This window comes from Dioszegia hungarica (assembly GCF_025882075.1).
Source record: "Dioszegia hungarica strain PDD-24b-2 chromosome Unknown MKK02contig_2, whole genome shotgun sequence".
Taxonomy (NCBI): domain Eukaryota; kingdom Fungi; phylum Basidiomycota; class Tremellomycetes; order Tremellales; family Bulleribasidiaceae; genus Dioszegia; species Dioszegia hungarica.
In genome coordinates, this window is record NW_026515766.1 from 245519 (window position 1) to 259849 (window position 14331).

General features: G+C 57.7%; 3 protein-coding genes across 3 annotated transcripts; all 3 read left to right on the plus strand.

Moving 5' to 3' along the window:
- Positions 1–1600: 1600 nt before the first annotated feature.
- Positions 1601–3048, plus strand: MKK02DRAFT_39443 (uncharacterized protein; the record flags this gene model as incomplete). Its single annotated transcript, XM_053090597.1, has 7 exons — positions 1601–1663; positions 1715–1918; positions 1970–2139; positions 2194–2312; positions 2360–2420; positions 2466–2719; positions 2774–3048. The coding sequence occupies 7 exons, from the start codon at positions 1601–1603 to the stop codon at positions 3046–3048; spliced, it is 1146 nt and encodes a 381-aa protein (XP_052948932.1).
- A 2660-nt stretch (positions 3049–5708) lies between these two features.
- On the plus strand, positions 5709–10594 carry MKK02DRAFT_19156 (putative rab GTPase activator; the record flags this gene model as incomplete). Its single annotated transcript, XM_053086046.1, has 11 exons — positions 5709–5785; positions 5889–6452; positions 6641–6845; positions 7542–8286; positions 8350–8626; positions 8705–8979; positions 9085–9449; positions 9522–9739; positions 9807–10141; positions 10217–10312; positions 10368–10594. The coding sequence occupies 11 exons, from the start codon at positions 5709–5711 to the stop codon at positions 10592–10594; spliced, it is 3384 nt and encodes a 1127-aa protein (XP_052948933.1).
- Positions 10595–10939: 345 nt separating this feature from the next.
- MKK02DRAFT_39447 (N-acetyltransferase B complex non catalytic subunit-domain-containing protein) lies at positions 10940–14243 on the plus strand (the record flags this gene model as incomplete). The annotated part of the gene is made up of 13 exons (XM_053090598.1): positions 10940–10997; positions 11067–11294; positions 11370–11563; positions 11623–11981; positions 12031–12352; positions 12405–12537; positions 12599–12811; positions 12859–13040; positions 13101–13514; positions 13568–13697; positions 13742–13815; positions 13864–14094; positions 14148–14243. 13 exons carry the CDS (start codon positions 10940–10942, stop codon positions 14241–14243), a joined length of 2634 nt encoding a protein of 877 aa, XP_052948934.1.
- Positions 14244–14331: the final 88 nt, after the last annotated feature.

Here is a 14331-nt window from a genome sequence, read left to right on the forward strand (position 1 = left end):
CAAGATCGACCACTTCACAGAGTATCTCATACTGTAGGCCGTGCTCAGGGAATTGCGCTTCACCACTGAGCGCATAGCATGTTGCCCTTACTAGTACTGTGAACTGTGAAATGTGTTCGGTCGGATACAAGGCCGCGGCCTGTGTTTCGTGACTCTAAAATCAGGAAAAACCTCTTCGATCGGGGCGCCGTGGCATGACCACTAGTTCCCTTCCGAGCCGCTGTGAACTTGCTCAGGTCAAAGAGGAATCGCTGAAAGGAGGGCCTTAAACCACGCTTCTGTAGCAGTTGTATCTCTCCACTTACAGGCGGCGAGCTCGCGCTTGTTAACGGGTGTATGTCTCTACTCAGGATCTGGGGGGAGGAGTGTCAGCCGCTCGTGGTATATGGGGCCCACGAGGACAGCCAGGGGGGAAGTGTCGATGATCAAATGATGGCATGATGAGAACTATCGAGATGAATCACATATGAGCAAGTCAGAGGAGTTTGAGTCATCGATTCAACTATGTATACCGACGAACAAGTACATCATGCATACGAGTACGACGACGACAATACACCTATAGACAGCCTCAGAAGCTCAGATTCTCCGCTCCCCCCTCAGCTCTCGAGCCCAGTCCCGCCCGCTGACTCCTTCCCGCTGTCTTTCCCCCTGATGTTGCGCACCATAGATCGGACGCTGTTCACTGTGAACTCGAGCAATTGCTCAAGAACCCCAAGCTCGTCGGACTCTTGATCGGCTATCACGTTGAAGATGTCCGACATCTCGTCTGGCAGATGTCTGCAAAGACTGGCCCAGTCCTCGTGAGCGAAATTCTCCTCATCCTCGACCTTGTTATCGTCCCCGTCGCCTGCGGGCTGCACCTCCGTGAGCTTCAGGGCCGATAGGATGGATCTTCTGGCCTCCTGTGAGATGGGCTGAGGCACACCCCTTGTGCTGGGCTCGAGAAGCAACGTAGACCGCTTCGTGCCGCTCTTGTCGGTCGTCGTGGACACTTCACAGCGGGTGGTGGCAGCCGAGGTGGACATGGTGTGATGGTAGTCCGGGTTGGTGATTTGGTCTGTGCGCGGCGGGGTAGTGGTATGATGCTCTGTGATGATTTGAGTAAGAACCGGGAAGAGGTACGAAGAGAGAGCGTACGAAGGAGGCGCCCTGTATATATGGGCTGTTCACGCGACCCGGAGGCTCGTCGTGCGTCAAACGCCATACGGCCTGTTCCCCCTTTCACGTCGTCCCCTTTCTAGCCGTCACGTCATCGCACATCAGTCTGCTGGACAACGAAAGGTATATGAGTGATAGGCGTGCTATCATGTACATAGACATGCACTCGTCGTGCGTGGCGGTTGCCTGAGCTTGACCTGCATCGAGTTCGCCACCCAGCTGCCACAGCTGCTGCCACACTCGGTCGGTACTCGGTGGAAAGACATGCCGAGCATGCCGAGCTCGGGGCCGAACTGGGCCGCATTGGCAGGTGGAGGTTTACCAGCTCTTACCCTCTCCCTGTTCTCAGCTCTCATCTTAACCTTGTGCTTGCTCATACGCACTGTGTATACTACGAAGCTCCTCGAGGCTCATCATATCTGTAAAAACTATAATAAAAATGTCAAAGCCGCTTCGCTGGGGAATCATCTCGACCGGCGGAATCGCTACAAACTTCGCCAAGGTCCGATCTCCCCCTGTCCTGCCCCCGTGGGACCGCTTGCTGACAATTCAGGACCTCCTCACTGACCCCGCCAATCGCTCGGCATCTGATGTCAGCCATGTCATCAAAGCCATCGGGTCGCGCTCGGTCCCGTCTGCGCAAAAGTTCCTGGACATGCTGAGCTCGGCGGACGCGCCGGCGGACTGGGGAGGGAAAAATGGGAGTCTGGATGGGTGCAAGGCTCATGGGAGCTACGAGGAGGTGTATGCTGATCCTGTAAGTGTCTGTTGTCTCATTGGAACGAGAGAGCGGGATGCTAACAGGCAGAACGTGGATGTGGTGTACATCGGCACACCCCACACTCTCCACCACCGCAACACCAAAGACGCCCTTCTAGCTGGCAAGCACGTCCTGTGCGAGAAGCCATTCACGCTCAACATGGAGGAGCTAGACGAGCTGATCGCTATCGCCAAAGAGAAGAAGCTGTTCTTGATGGAGTGAGTCCGACTAACATCAGCTGGACCTGTAAAGAGATTGAGCTGACGAAGCAGAGCTGTATGGACCCGCTTCCACCCGATCATGTACGCCATCCAGGATGTCCTCTTCTCGGGCAAGCTGGGGAAGATCAAACGATTCCAAGCGGACTTCAGCATGAACTTCAACGCGGACAGTAAGCTGTCCCCCTCTTCTCCGTCGGCACGAGAGCTAACGCGGCAGAGCAACCTGATAGTCACCGTATGGTCGACCCCGCTCTCGGCGGAGGATCTCTCCTCGACATGTGAGCTCTCTTAGTTACGACTCTATAGATACAGCTGACAAGTAGGGGACCCTATCCCTCAGTATGGGCGATGATGACCCTCTTCAACCACCCCAGCAACAACAAGACCCCTCCTAACGTCCTTTTCACCCATCAAACCATCTACAAGCGGTCCAACGTCGATCTCAACTCGCGCTGGTTGCTCGAGTTCCCGGGGCTGGGCGGGGTCCAGGCGCTGTTGACGACGGATATGGCGACTTTGGGGTGTGGCGAGATGACTGCTTTGATTGACTGCGAGGAGGCGTCTCTGGCTATCGCTTGTAAGCTTTCCTCCTTTCTTCTTCAAGGTGGGGTAAGAAGCGCTGACAGGATAGGGGGACCCTTCAAGCCCGAGAAATTCTGGATCATCCCCCACATCGCCCGCAAATCCGGCAGCATCACCGAAAAGACGGAACATTCTCACCCGGTCGTTGGGAACTCGGGAATGGCGTATGAGGCAGACGAGGTGTTTAGGTGTCTTGCCAAGGGAAAGCTGGAGTCGGAGAGGATGCCGTGGGATGAGAGTAAGATTGTGCAGGGCTGGTTCGATCAGGTCAGGAAGGAGGGGACCTCGGCTTTGAAGGATATGAAGGGGACGGAGGGGCAATAGGCATGAAGGGGTGACGCAACGGGTATTGAGAAGTGCAGATGAGATCATGCATAGCCTTGTTTACGACACTCTCGAGTCTGACTATATATCCGAGAACAGCTCCGCCTGGATCATGAGAAGCGTTATGTTAGCATTCGGAAGGTAGGAACATGCATGATATGATAGCTATAGCTATGTACAGTTTGTCGTAGGGTAAGTACGGGGGATAGGGGACGGTAAGAGGCCACCCGCTCGGTCAAATCAGCTGCTGGACCCAGACCCTTCCTGAGCCTCCTGGGTCCAGAGCACCAGAGCCTGAAGAACCAACCTCGGGTCCATTTGGGAGATCCGGGAGGTCTGCTGCTGGACCGCATCAGCCATCAGTGTCCGAACGTGGTCTGCGGTCGCCTTTGTCTCTTTGCTAGCGTCGAGCGAGGCCAAAAGCTCATCAGGGTTGCCCTTCCCCTCAGCGTTGACTTTCATGACGCTCCGGATGTCAGTGTCATGGGTGGTCTCGAGTGGAGCCTTGAATGCAAACTCCCCAAACTTCATGTGCAGGGAAGTGGCGTTCTGCTCGCTACGGTCGAGCCAATACGTTTTGTTGGCAGCATTGGAACCTTGGGTGGGTGTGAATGTGGTCGCGGGCATGTCAGAGATCAGAGATGATATGTGGGTGGCTTGATGGTTCGAACAGGTGAGAAGTGTGATGAGAAAAGAGAAGGGCCGCGGGGGGATACGACCGGCTTATATAGCCCAAGACAGAAGTCCGCCACCGGCGTGAAACCCGCTCTCGATCTGCTGACCTTTCATACCGGGCTCCACAGCACGCCATCCACCACAAGCTCGGTGGCGTGCTCGCGTACGGAGCAGATCTGAAAGGTAGACTTGCAGTGTGACGTTGGAGCTAGATTGGCCGATCGACTAGCCGTGATTGCGTCAAGGGGTCAAGGTCAAAGGTGGTTAGCTTGCGGTGATCGCATGAGCTCAATGGCAAGAGGAGAGAAAGCCGGATATGTGAGTGGCAAAAGAGGCAAAAGTGAGAATACACCTGGGCGCTATAAGGCGTAGAGGCGGAGTACGTCCGCAGCGAGGTGAACGGGGTCGCGCGTTAACGGAGGAGATACAGTAGCGTCTCAGCCCAACTCTGTCCAAAAAATCTCACTCTGCCCCCTGTCCTGATGGGCATTTCCGCGCATGCCAGAACATCCGGTCTTGTGGGTCATCAGTATTTGTCAACCTAGCTTGTCAGGCCACGGGGAGTCATCTTAGACTCTGCGTCAGATCAGATAGGTACTTATAAAGGTCGAAGGCAGCATCGCGAGTTACATGGCTGTGAGTAAGAAAAGCAAGGCACATGGATTGCCTCATCTCCCCATGCTGGTTCTGCCCTACACGCCGCCCGCCTCAGAGGCATCCCTCAACATCTTGGACTGCCTCGCCTGCAAGTAAGCCGGGAAGCTTCAACCCCCAGCCCATCCCACTCATGACAGACTCAGCAGTCACAAGGCCACTGATATCCTCGCTGAGCCCATCATTTCGCGTCGCCAGCCGTCTGAGCAACTTGGGAAAGCTGCCGCCGTCAAAGTTCCGGGGGTCAGCTGCAGGCGGGACCAAAGTCCGGATGATGCCCAGCACCCGCTCGGTGATCTCGACGACGAGGACGCTGATTCCGCCAGTCACGGAGAGGTAGAAGTGAGGTTTGTCAATGCTAGTGGTGCCGCCCGTGCGCGATCGGCCTTCGGCTTTGCGGGTATCGACGCGGCAGGTCCATGAGGCGTATTGAGAGCCAGCGGTGTAGTCGTTGGTAGGAACGTGAGAATTGCAGATGGCAAAGCTGGACATGATGTGAGATCGCTAGGAGGGACGTAAGATGAGCTGAGAGGGCATCGCGAGGCGGTTTATATGTTTCGCGCTGTTCAACGTCCGCTCAACCAGCTACCAGACTTTCGGCCGGGCCATCTGGACTCCTTTCTCGAGATGGATTGAAATAGAGATGGCCCGAGGTAGCTGCTAGCCTGTCATGACCTAGCCTCTGCGGAGAGCGGGGGCTTCGGCCGACTTACTATATGTGACGGATGGCGGAGTTGGGCTGCTTGAGGTCGCGTGCGAGCTTCGGCCGAAGAGGACCGGAATGAATGTGAGGTGATCATTGGAGATGAGTTGTCAGCTAGGTTAGAGAACATCAGCTGTATCGCAGATTAGCAACCTAGCTCTCTCTCTCCCTTATGGCTGGAGAAGAGACTGTCCAAAGAAGGGATGGAATGAGAAGCAAGGCAAGCGTCGACGCGTCGCCACCCCGATCGCTGGGGACGCGACGCGACTTTTTGCGCTAAACTTCAGGGTCAGACCCCCGGCTCGGGTCCGTGCCTGAGAGCTTACTGCAGCTGAGACCAAATGTCTGCGACTCTGTATGCAATCCTGTTTTGAACCTGTCTCTCATCTTGTACATGGGGTCGACCTCTCTTGCTCACTTTTAGGCTCACTCATCTCATCTATCCCAGTCTCAATCGCCTACAGCGAGCCAAAGGTCTCGCAGCGCAGCTCAAACGGAGAGCTAGGCGGTAATCGCAAGCTTGGAAAGAGGTCCTTTACCGACCCATCTCTCTCGCCTTTCGACATCTACGCGTCTGTCGACTCGCTCGAGAGCTGTCCATATACAGAATACGGAAATAGCTGGTATCATGTCGGTCATCGACCCAAGGGAATTGAACGATTTGGCGGCGTTCGCAGGAAGAGGAGGATTGGGGTATGGCGTAGCGTGAGTTGGTGTTCCTTCTTGCTACCCCCTTCCGCCCGATCCGGGCTATATCGAAGATTCTCACCTCTGTAGCTCGCAAGCAGGACTATAGGCTGATCCCCAGTATGACCGACTGCGTCGCCGAGCAGCCCGACCAGCTCATGTACCTCGAAGGCGACTCACTCGTCCTCCTACGAGACCTAGGACCCATCCTTATTGCGTCCTGCGAAGGCGTCGTCGGGTGGGTCAAAAAGGACCACGTCAGATTTGACCGCCTTGCCTCTTCCTCATCGCCCACTCCATCCTCACCTACGTCAGCTCCGATATCCCGGTCGGAATCCGTCACTCCTCACGCGGACTTACCGCGCACGGTGGTCCACTCGCCTTCCCCGCCTATGAGCACCAAGAACCTGCCCCTGCCTATCGATCACGACGAGCAGGGGCGGAAGTTGTCCCTCTTGGCGGAGAGTATGGACGAGAAGGATAAGCGGGCGTCGAACCCCTTCGAGCTGGACAGTCCGCTCGGGACGCCCGGGGTGGATTCTGCGGAGAAGCGGTTCGAGGTCCCGCCTACTTCCGCGCCGGCGGAGGAGAAGCGGGCGATGGGAGCAGCAGAAGACGAGGAGGAGGAGTGGAAGAGGGAGTCGATGACTTCGGTGGATAGTAGCAATTTTGGCGGGATTGGCGGGTTCATGTTGGGCTCGCCTAGCCCGCCTATGGAGGAAGAGGGGGAGAGGAAGGAGATGCTGAGTGAGATGAATGGTAGTCCAGGGGTCCCAGGTCTGGCCAGTATGTCTCTCCTCCGCTGTCTTTTGGCTCTAGCTGACAGCTAGACTCGCCTATCACTCCCGGTCCATCCGCGCAGACTCCCCAGAGTGTCAAGATCACCACCCCCTCCTCCCCTCCATCCACGGACGACCTCTCACCCACCTCCGCCACCTCTGCCTCATCCCAGCCTCAAGCCCAATCACCCGGCGCATGGGACATATACGACTCGTACTCGCGGGAATCCATGTACGCCAAGCGCGCCTCGACCCGCCAGAGCGACACTCCCTCCCGCACCACCGTCAGCTCCACTACTGTCCCCGCTTCCATCGCTGAAAGCCCCGAGTTCGTCAACGTCGAGGGCAAGCGGAAAGAAACACCGAGTTTCCAGTCCACCATCTCGGCCTCGACCGACTCGTCCCCGAACGGCTCGGCCTACCGAAATAGCATGCTGTCGAATACGAGCTGGGACGACGAGGGGCGGGCGTTTGAGGCTGCGCGGCTGGCACTGCAGCGGGTGGGGATGGGGAGGAAGTGGGCAGATGATGGGGATGAGGATGATGACGGGGAGATAGGGATGGGCGGGAGAGGTGGGCAGGGCGAGCGCGTCATTCCTGGGGAAATGGTCATCTCCGAGGAGGCGGAAGACTCGGACAGCCGGCCATCCCTCGACGCGGCTAGCGAGATACATAGCCGGCCGTCCTCGCCTGCGCCGCCGAGACCTGCACGGCGGAGACCGGCCGGTCTTGATCTTGCTGCTGGCGTCGCGGATCTGCAGGAGGTATCGGCCGATCCGGAGCCAACGCCGTCTGTGTCTGTATCGCGAGAGGAGCCAGCGACGCCTAAAGCTCCTACACGGACGGGAGCCCGGAGTATATCCCCACCGTCACGGCCTATCCCGCCTGTCCCGGTCGAGCGGACGGACAGGGCGGAGCGGGACGATCGCGTCGGATCAGTCATGGAGCCGGTCACTCCCTCGGCGGTCCGGCGGGCGATGGACGATACGCCTAAGCGCTTACGGATCGCTAATCCCGATTCGGACGACGAGGGCGATGGCGGAGAGGAGACTGGCGCTGAGCGCGAGGCTAGTCTCCCGAGCGCCACGCAGTCGTCGGATGAGCATCACACCTCCATTGCATCTATCGCCAGTACCGAGCTCATCACCCCCAATCCGCCAAGCGAGGAGATGCTGCAGGACGTCAGGGTGCACACCTCTCCAGAGAGGATAGAGCGGAATGTCCCGGCGCCCGACACGCCCGATATCAAGATCCGGATGGACGCGGAAAAGCAACCCCTCCTGGACAGTCCGGTCCCGATGGACGAGTCGCCCCGGGCAAAGGGCAAAGTCCAACCGATGGTCGCGCTCGCTCTGCCAAGTACGGACTCGTCCCAAACTATCGCACTCCGTTCTCCCCCTCCACCCCCCGGTCCGCCGCGCCGACCCTCCCTTGCCCCGTCCTCCTCCTCCCCGTCCGTCGACAACGATACGCCCCTCCGCCGCCCGTCCGTCCCGTGGAACCCTAATTCCCCTGCCTCGCCGCATAGCGTCGACGCGACGCGCCAGGCTGTCGAGGCTGTGCGGAAAACGCCCGAATCGAAGCGGTCCCGCGGAATGACGCTCGTCGGGCGGATGGAGGCGGATCTGAGCCAGTCAAGGGGTCCTGTACCCATCACGTTCTTGATTGGGGATTCGGGCATGCCGGGGTCGTTGGCGATCTCCCCGCCTATGCCGTCCCTCTCCGGCCTCGGCTTCCCTAGTAAGGGCTCGAGCGGCCGGATCTCGCCCTCTGGCCTAGTACCCAACTCGGGCTCGGGTTCAGTATCGGGCCCAGGCTCGGGGCACGGCATGAAGAAGAGCGGGTCGATGCAATCGACACTCGCTTCCCCCATCATGGATATCGATGATCCGGCACTCGCCCTGAAGATTACACCCTCCGCTTACCCCGCCATGCGCAGCGCTACGAACCCGCTCCCTCCAACGACGTCGGAACCGTCCCAAACGGCCGGGATGCCCAAGCCGGGCTTCTTCCCCCGTCCGCGATCCAGGAGTTTTTCCGCGGCGGTGAGCAAGGTGATGGCCAAGAAGGCGGGTCCGGGGTTGACGATCCACACGGGTCCGCCGGTCCCGGCTGTTCCGTCTGTCATTCCGCCTACGGCGATAGATGCGGGTCCGAGGAGGGGTTCGAGCTCGAACACGAGTACGAGCACCGGCACGAGCGCTGGGCCTACCGCGGCAACGGGACCGGGGAAGAGACCCTTCTTCTCCCGCCAGTCTAGCTTGGGCGCTACCACCTCACTCGCTCCGTCCACGTCGCACCCTGATCAACCGCCCACGCCCATCTCGCCGGCCATTTCCGTTAGTCCCGAAATTATGGGCTTCCTCAACAACGACTCGTCCACCTCTCTTCCGCGCCCACCCCCCTCCGCCCGCTCTTCGTCCTTCTCCTTCCGTCTCCCCCGCGGATCCAAGACATCCCTCAATACCCTCTCCACGGCTTCAGCCGCCCCCACCGCCACCCCCAGCTCTGTCCCCCCACCATCAGTCTCCGCCCTAGGCTACACATCTACCATCCCCTCCGTCCCCGCCTCGGGCCGGCCCCTTCCCTCCCCGGTCAGTAACAAGGACTATGAGGATACCGTCAAGGCCGACGGGCTAGACTTTGAGATTATCCAGCCGAGATCGAAACGGAACGACAGTCTTCTGTCGCCCAGTTCGAGCTCGGACGAGATGCTCTCGGCGAGCGGGGGTGGCGCGGAGTTGGAGAGGAAAGGAACGGTGATTAGTAGTACGAGCGGAAGGAGTTTGCGGACTCTGCCGGATACGGATGAGTGGGGGTTCATCAAGGATAAGAGTCCGACGCCGGAGGTGTTTATGGGACGAGCGGGTGGGGCGGGACAGCGTGCTTTGGAGCAGAAATGGGTGGGTTCCTCTACTTCTCAATTTGATACTTCTCTGTGGAGAGTGGAGGTGAGGTCGTTGCTGATAATGTAGCTCGGAATCATCAATACTCCCCTTACGTCGCAAGCGCCCAAAAAGGTCCGGAAGCTCGCGATTGAGAGTGGGATCCCGGCTAGTCTGAGAGGAAGGGTCTGGGCGTGGTTCATGATGCCCATCATGACCGCTAGGAGGCCGGGACTGTATCAGGAGTTGTTGGATCATGATCGAGAGGATAGGCGGTTGGCAGAACGGATAGATTCGGATGTTGCCGCGTAAGTCCTCTACCTGCCTATCCTGGCCGAAGACATACTCTCTACTCGGACATCAGCTAACCCCCAGTGCCTACCCCGACCACTCCATCTACTCTGAAACCTCTACAGGCCAAACAGACCTGCGCCAGATCCTTCGCGCCTACTCGCACTTTGCAACCGGCGGCTACCGCCCCGAAATGTCTTTGATTGCAGGCATGCTCCTCATCCACTGTGTGGCCGAGGACGCGTTCTGGCTCTTGTCGGGTTTTGTGAATGGGAGTCTGAGGGACTATTACGCGTCCCCGACGGGCCAGTCGGGCGGGAAGGCGGTAGGTATGCGGGTGGACGCGGCGGTGTTTGCGGGGGTGTTGGCGGGCTCGGAGCCCAAGTTGGGGAAATTGTTTAGGGATATTGGGCTGCATCGTGAGTCTGCTTCCTTGCAGGAGAGAGCACGCAAAGTAGGGGAGACGGAGGAAGAAGAAGAGGCTGACTGCGTAGCTATTGTGTTTTTGGAAGAATGGTACGCCAAGCTGTTCTTGCGCTGTCTGCCGTGGCCGACCGCACTGCGGATCATCGACGCTGTCGTCGCTGAAGGTGAGCTGCATCTTCCCTATCTCTGCCAGGAATGGAAGATAAGCTAACTCTTTAGGTCCCCGCTTCCTCCTTATCGCCTCCCTCACCATCCTCACTTTATCTAGAGACCGCCTCCTCGCCCTCCCGCGCACATATACCGATGTGCTCGCGTACCTCCGGGACTTGCCGCAGGATGCGCTACTCCTGCCCGAAGGGTTCATGAAGGCTTGTGAGAATGTCAAGTTCAAGGAGGATGATATGAAGCGGATGAGGGCGGGGGTGGAGAAGGAGCTGGGGATATGAGGAGCAAGTCGGAGGGGGTGCCCTTGGGAGGAGGGCAAGGGAAGCATAAGATTGGACTGCAGCTGGTGAATGTTGTACTTTTATTAGGTAGGGTATTTAGGGGTGCATTGCATGGTTGCTCATTCAGCTTTAATATGCGCGTACGATTCTGTAGAGGTGGTCTCAGGGCTGTAGGCTGCTGCGCCTCGGTGGAAATCGCTCGGTCCTGTCGCCGCTGCCCCAGCACTCAGAACTCAAGACCAAATCTGGCTGTTGATCCAACTCCACATTCCTCAACCGTCTTTTTGCCGAGCTCCCTCTGCTCGAACATCTCGCATCGCTGCCTTCTCGTTCCGGGTGGACACCATGTCAGCCACAAAGAAGGACTGGCTGACAGATGAGCGGAAGCTCCAGCCAGTATACGGTACGTCCTATAGCCGCCTTTGTCTATTTAGCCCCAGAACACCCCTCCTTGGCCAGAGCTGACCCGCAGAGGATATCCAGGAAGCACGACTCAAGCCCGCCCTCTCCCAAGTCGACCGACTCCTCAAGAAACAGCCCCGCTCTCAACCTGCACTCATCCTCCGGGCGTATCTCCTCAACCAGCAAGGAGCTGCAACGGAGGATGTTCTGAAAGTGTGGAAGAGCGTGGAGGCGACGGGTGAGCTGAGTCCGAGGAGTATGTGGTGGGCTGGGTTGTTGATGCGGAATATCGGACGATGTGAGTCCAAATCTCTCATCAGGACTTCGCATCTTCATACGGGAGGATGCATGGGCTATGAGCTGATGTGTCCAGCCGATATCCTGCTTGACCTATATGTCAAGCTCTGGGATGCTCGACCGGACTCTTCCGAAATAGGACAGCAGGTCGTGCTCCTCTCGGTCTCGCTTTGGAACACGAGCCTGATGTGCTCATCCAGTCGAAAGATGTTCAATCTGCTCAAGACGACGACTTGGGCGAGGCTGGCCGCTTGGGCAGAATGGGCAGATGTAAGCTGCCGAGCCGACTCGATTTTGTGCTCGGAAGGGCCACTAGCTGACACAGATAGAAAACAGCTCAGACGCCTATACCAGCCGATCAAGTCTTCCCCGCTCCCCCACCCGCCAACTCGCTAAGAATAGCAGCCACCCTCCTCTCCACTACTCGGAAAGCTTGCCCTTCGCCAGAAGCGCTCTGGCTTCACGCGCAGATATACCTGGCCGCAGGGCAAGAAGAGGCGGCGCTGGCGCTGGTGAAGGAGGAAGGAGTCGGTGGGGGAGGTGTAGGAAGGGGGTGGTGGAGGATCAAGACGGTACAGGAGGTCTTGAGGCGAATGGCGGCTAAGGGCGAGGGCGGGGATGATGTGCGGAATGTGGTGAAGGAGGAGATGGGGGTGTTTTCCAAGGTCTTGAGGGAGAATCCCGATATGTGAGCTTATATTTCCATGATTATGTTGGACAGATAGCTGACTGAGCAGGCAGCGAAACTGGGCGAATTACGACCACTTACTCCAGCTCATATCTTACGATGCCTCCATAGTCACCGAAGTCAAAGCCCTCTTTACCGACCTCGACACGTCTATCGGCACGAAGGAGCGCGCACCTGCCCTCGCGCTTCTTCACCTCGACGCCCGGGCTGAGGAAGGTCGGATGAGCGAAGCGGACTTCCGCGAGGCTATTGAGCGGTACTGGAGGAGATGGGGTAGCAAGGGGCTGGTAGTCGACGATCTGAAGCATATTTGGGTGGAGAGGGAAGGACCGATGGCTGGTCTGCTGCAAGCTTGGTCGGAAGAGGATCATGTGAGCTATGAGTTACTCCGAGGTGAGAATATATTTGAGCTGATAGCCCCAGACCGATATATCGAGCTACTTGGCGGGTAAACACGCCCGACTGCTCATGTTCCGCTTGAAGGCGAACGGGTGGAAAGCGACCGAGGAGGAATTCGTGTCGACTTGGGCGTACTATCTCGCTGGAACCACCTATGGTCCGTCCCTACCCGCACCCTAAGTCTCCACCATGAGCCGGGCATTCGCTGATCGTCACAGCTGCGAATCTGCCCAAGTCAGACGTCCGACCAGCGGATGAGATAGGTCTCGCAGCGGTCCAGATTCTCCTCTATATCTGGTATCAGGCTAAAGATGAGGAGTATCGAGAGCGACATCTTCTTCGAGCGATAGTATGCCTCCGGAAGATCTGTGACGACTCGCCAGCGTGCATGATGGGCCGATACCTCTTGATACGGCTGTACCGGCTTATCGGTGAGCTCTATCCATCCCGACATTCGAGCAGAAGCTGACCCGCATAGGAGCTCCAAGCCTCGTTGTTGCGCCATTAGAACAGCTCGGCATGCGGGAGATCCAACTAGATACGCTGTTACACGTCTTCTCGGAACGTGCTTCGGTTGATGTCCTCCTTGGACAAACAGAAGCTGTTTGGGTATCCTACAAGAATCGCTCGGAGTATATGTATCACAAGACCGCGGCAGACGTGAGTTTCTCATTCACCTCCCTTTTCAGGAGCCGTCAATGAGTCAAGCTGATAAGGTAGCTCTCGGAACAAATCAAACACGCGGTCGAAAACGAATCCTACTCCCAAATCACCGGCATCCGCCAGCTTCAACTCACACTCGCCACGTCCCTTCCCGCCGCTCACCTCGCTGTCGAGTCCGGCCGGATCGCCTCCCTGAGAAGAGATACGGCATACCTCGCCGGAAGCGTCATTTCGGCCGAATTGGCGCACGCGAGGGATGCGGACGAGGGGGCGGATACGCGGAACTGGGAGCTGATCCCCTTACTTGTCGGAGAGACGAGTATGGGTGAGATGCTCAACCTAGGAGGAGGTGGGAGGGGATGGGTGCGGAGCTGGAGAGAGGTGGCGACGGGGTTCGTGGCTGTTGTGGCTGGTGGGGATCTGTCTGGGCTGGTGAAATTGGAGGGGCCGTCAGAGAGTGTTCTCGATGGTGTAAGTTTGATGCAGGCCCATAGGCTGGCTGATAGCATTTTGCTGATGAGCAGGCCTCTACAGCCGAGCGTGCAGCACTGGAAGCCATCGGGTCTATCCTCCGGGGCGTAGGTACCGCCTTCACCTCTGACGGGACCGAAAGCGCAACTGCGGAAGCCGCAAGCTTGAGCACTGTATGCGACGGTGAGCTCATTCATCCTCGTCAAAGGACTACAGCTCATGGGTAGGCTTGATACAACTCGCCAAGGCCGATACTGGCTGTCGGTGGGACAAGCTCGAGTCTGCGATGCTGCTAGTCGAGGTATGTCCTAACCAACCTCTCTATCGATACATTGGCTGATACGCCCAGATATCGCGCATCCTTGACGTTGTTTCTGGCAGAATAGCAGTCACCGTCAAGCCAAAAGGCAAGAACAAGAAAGTGACGGCCTCGCCGGCGATTCTAGAGTTCGCGAAAGACGTCGAAAAGCTGGAAAGCAGGTTGAAAGAAGGTAGAACCGAGGTCGTGAAGACGCTGGATGGCCTAGAGAAGGCAGATGTAGAGCTGGACTGGGTGTCTTTTGCGGGTTCCGCAGTAGAGGTAAGTAAAGTTCTCGGTCGCAGCTCTTGATGGGGACGGTACTGATCATACAGGCTGAGTCTGTCGAGCGGGTCAAGAAGGACGTTGTGGCGTCCAGAAGAATCGCAATAGACAATCTGCGAGATTTGCTTACAGATTCGAGAAAGTAGAGAGTATATCTAAATGCATCCCACTATCCATCCGAGCCCTCCAGACCCCGCCGTCACCGCAGCCGCAAATGGCACCATACTTGCCTCT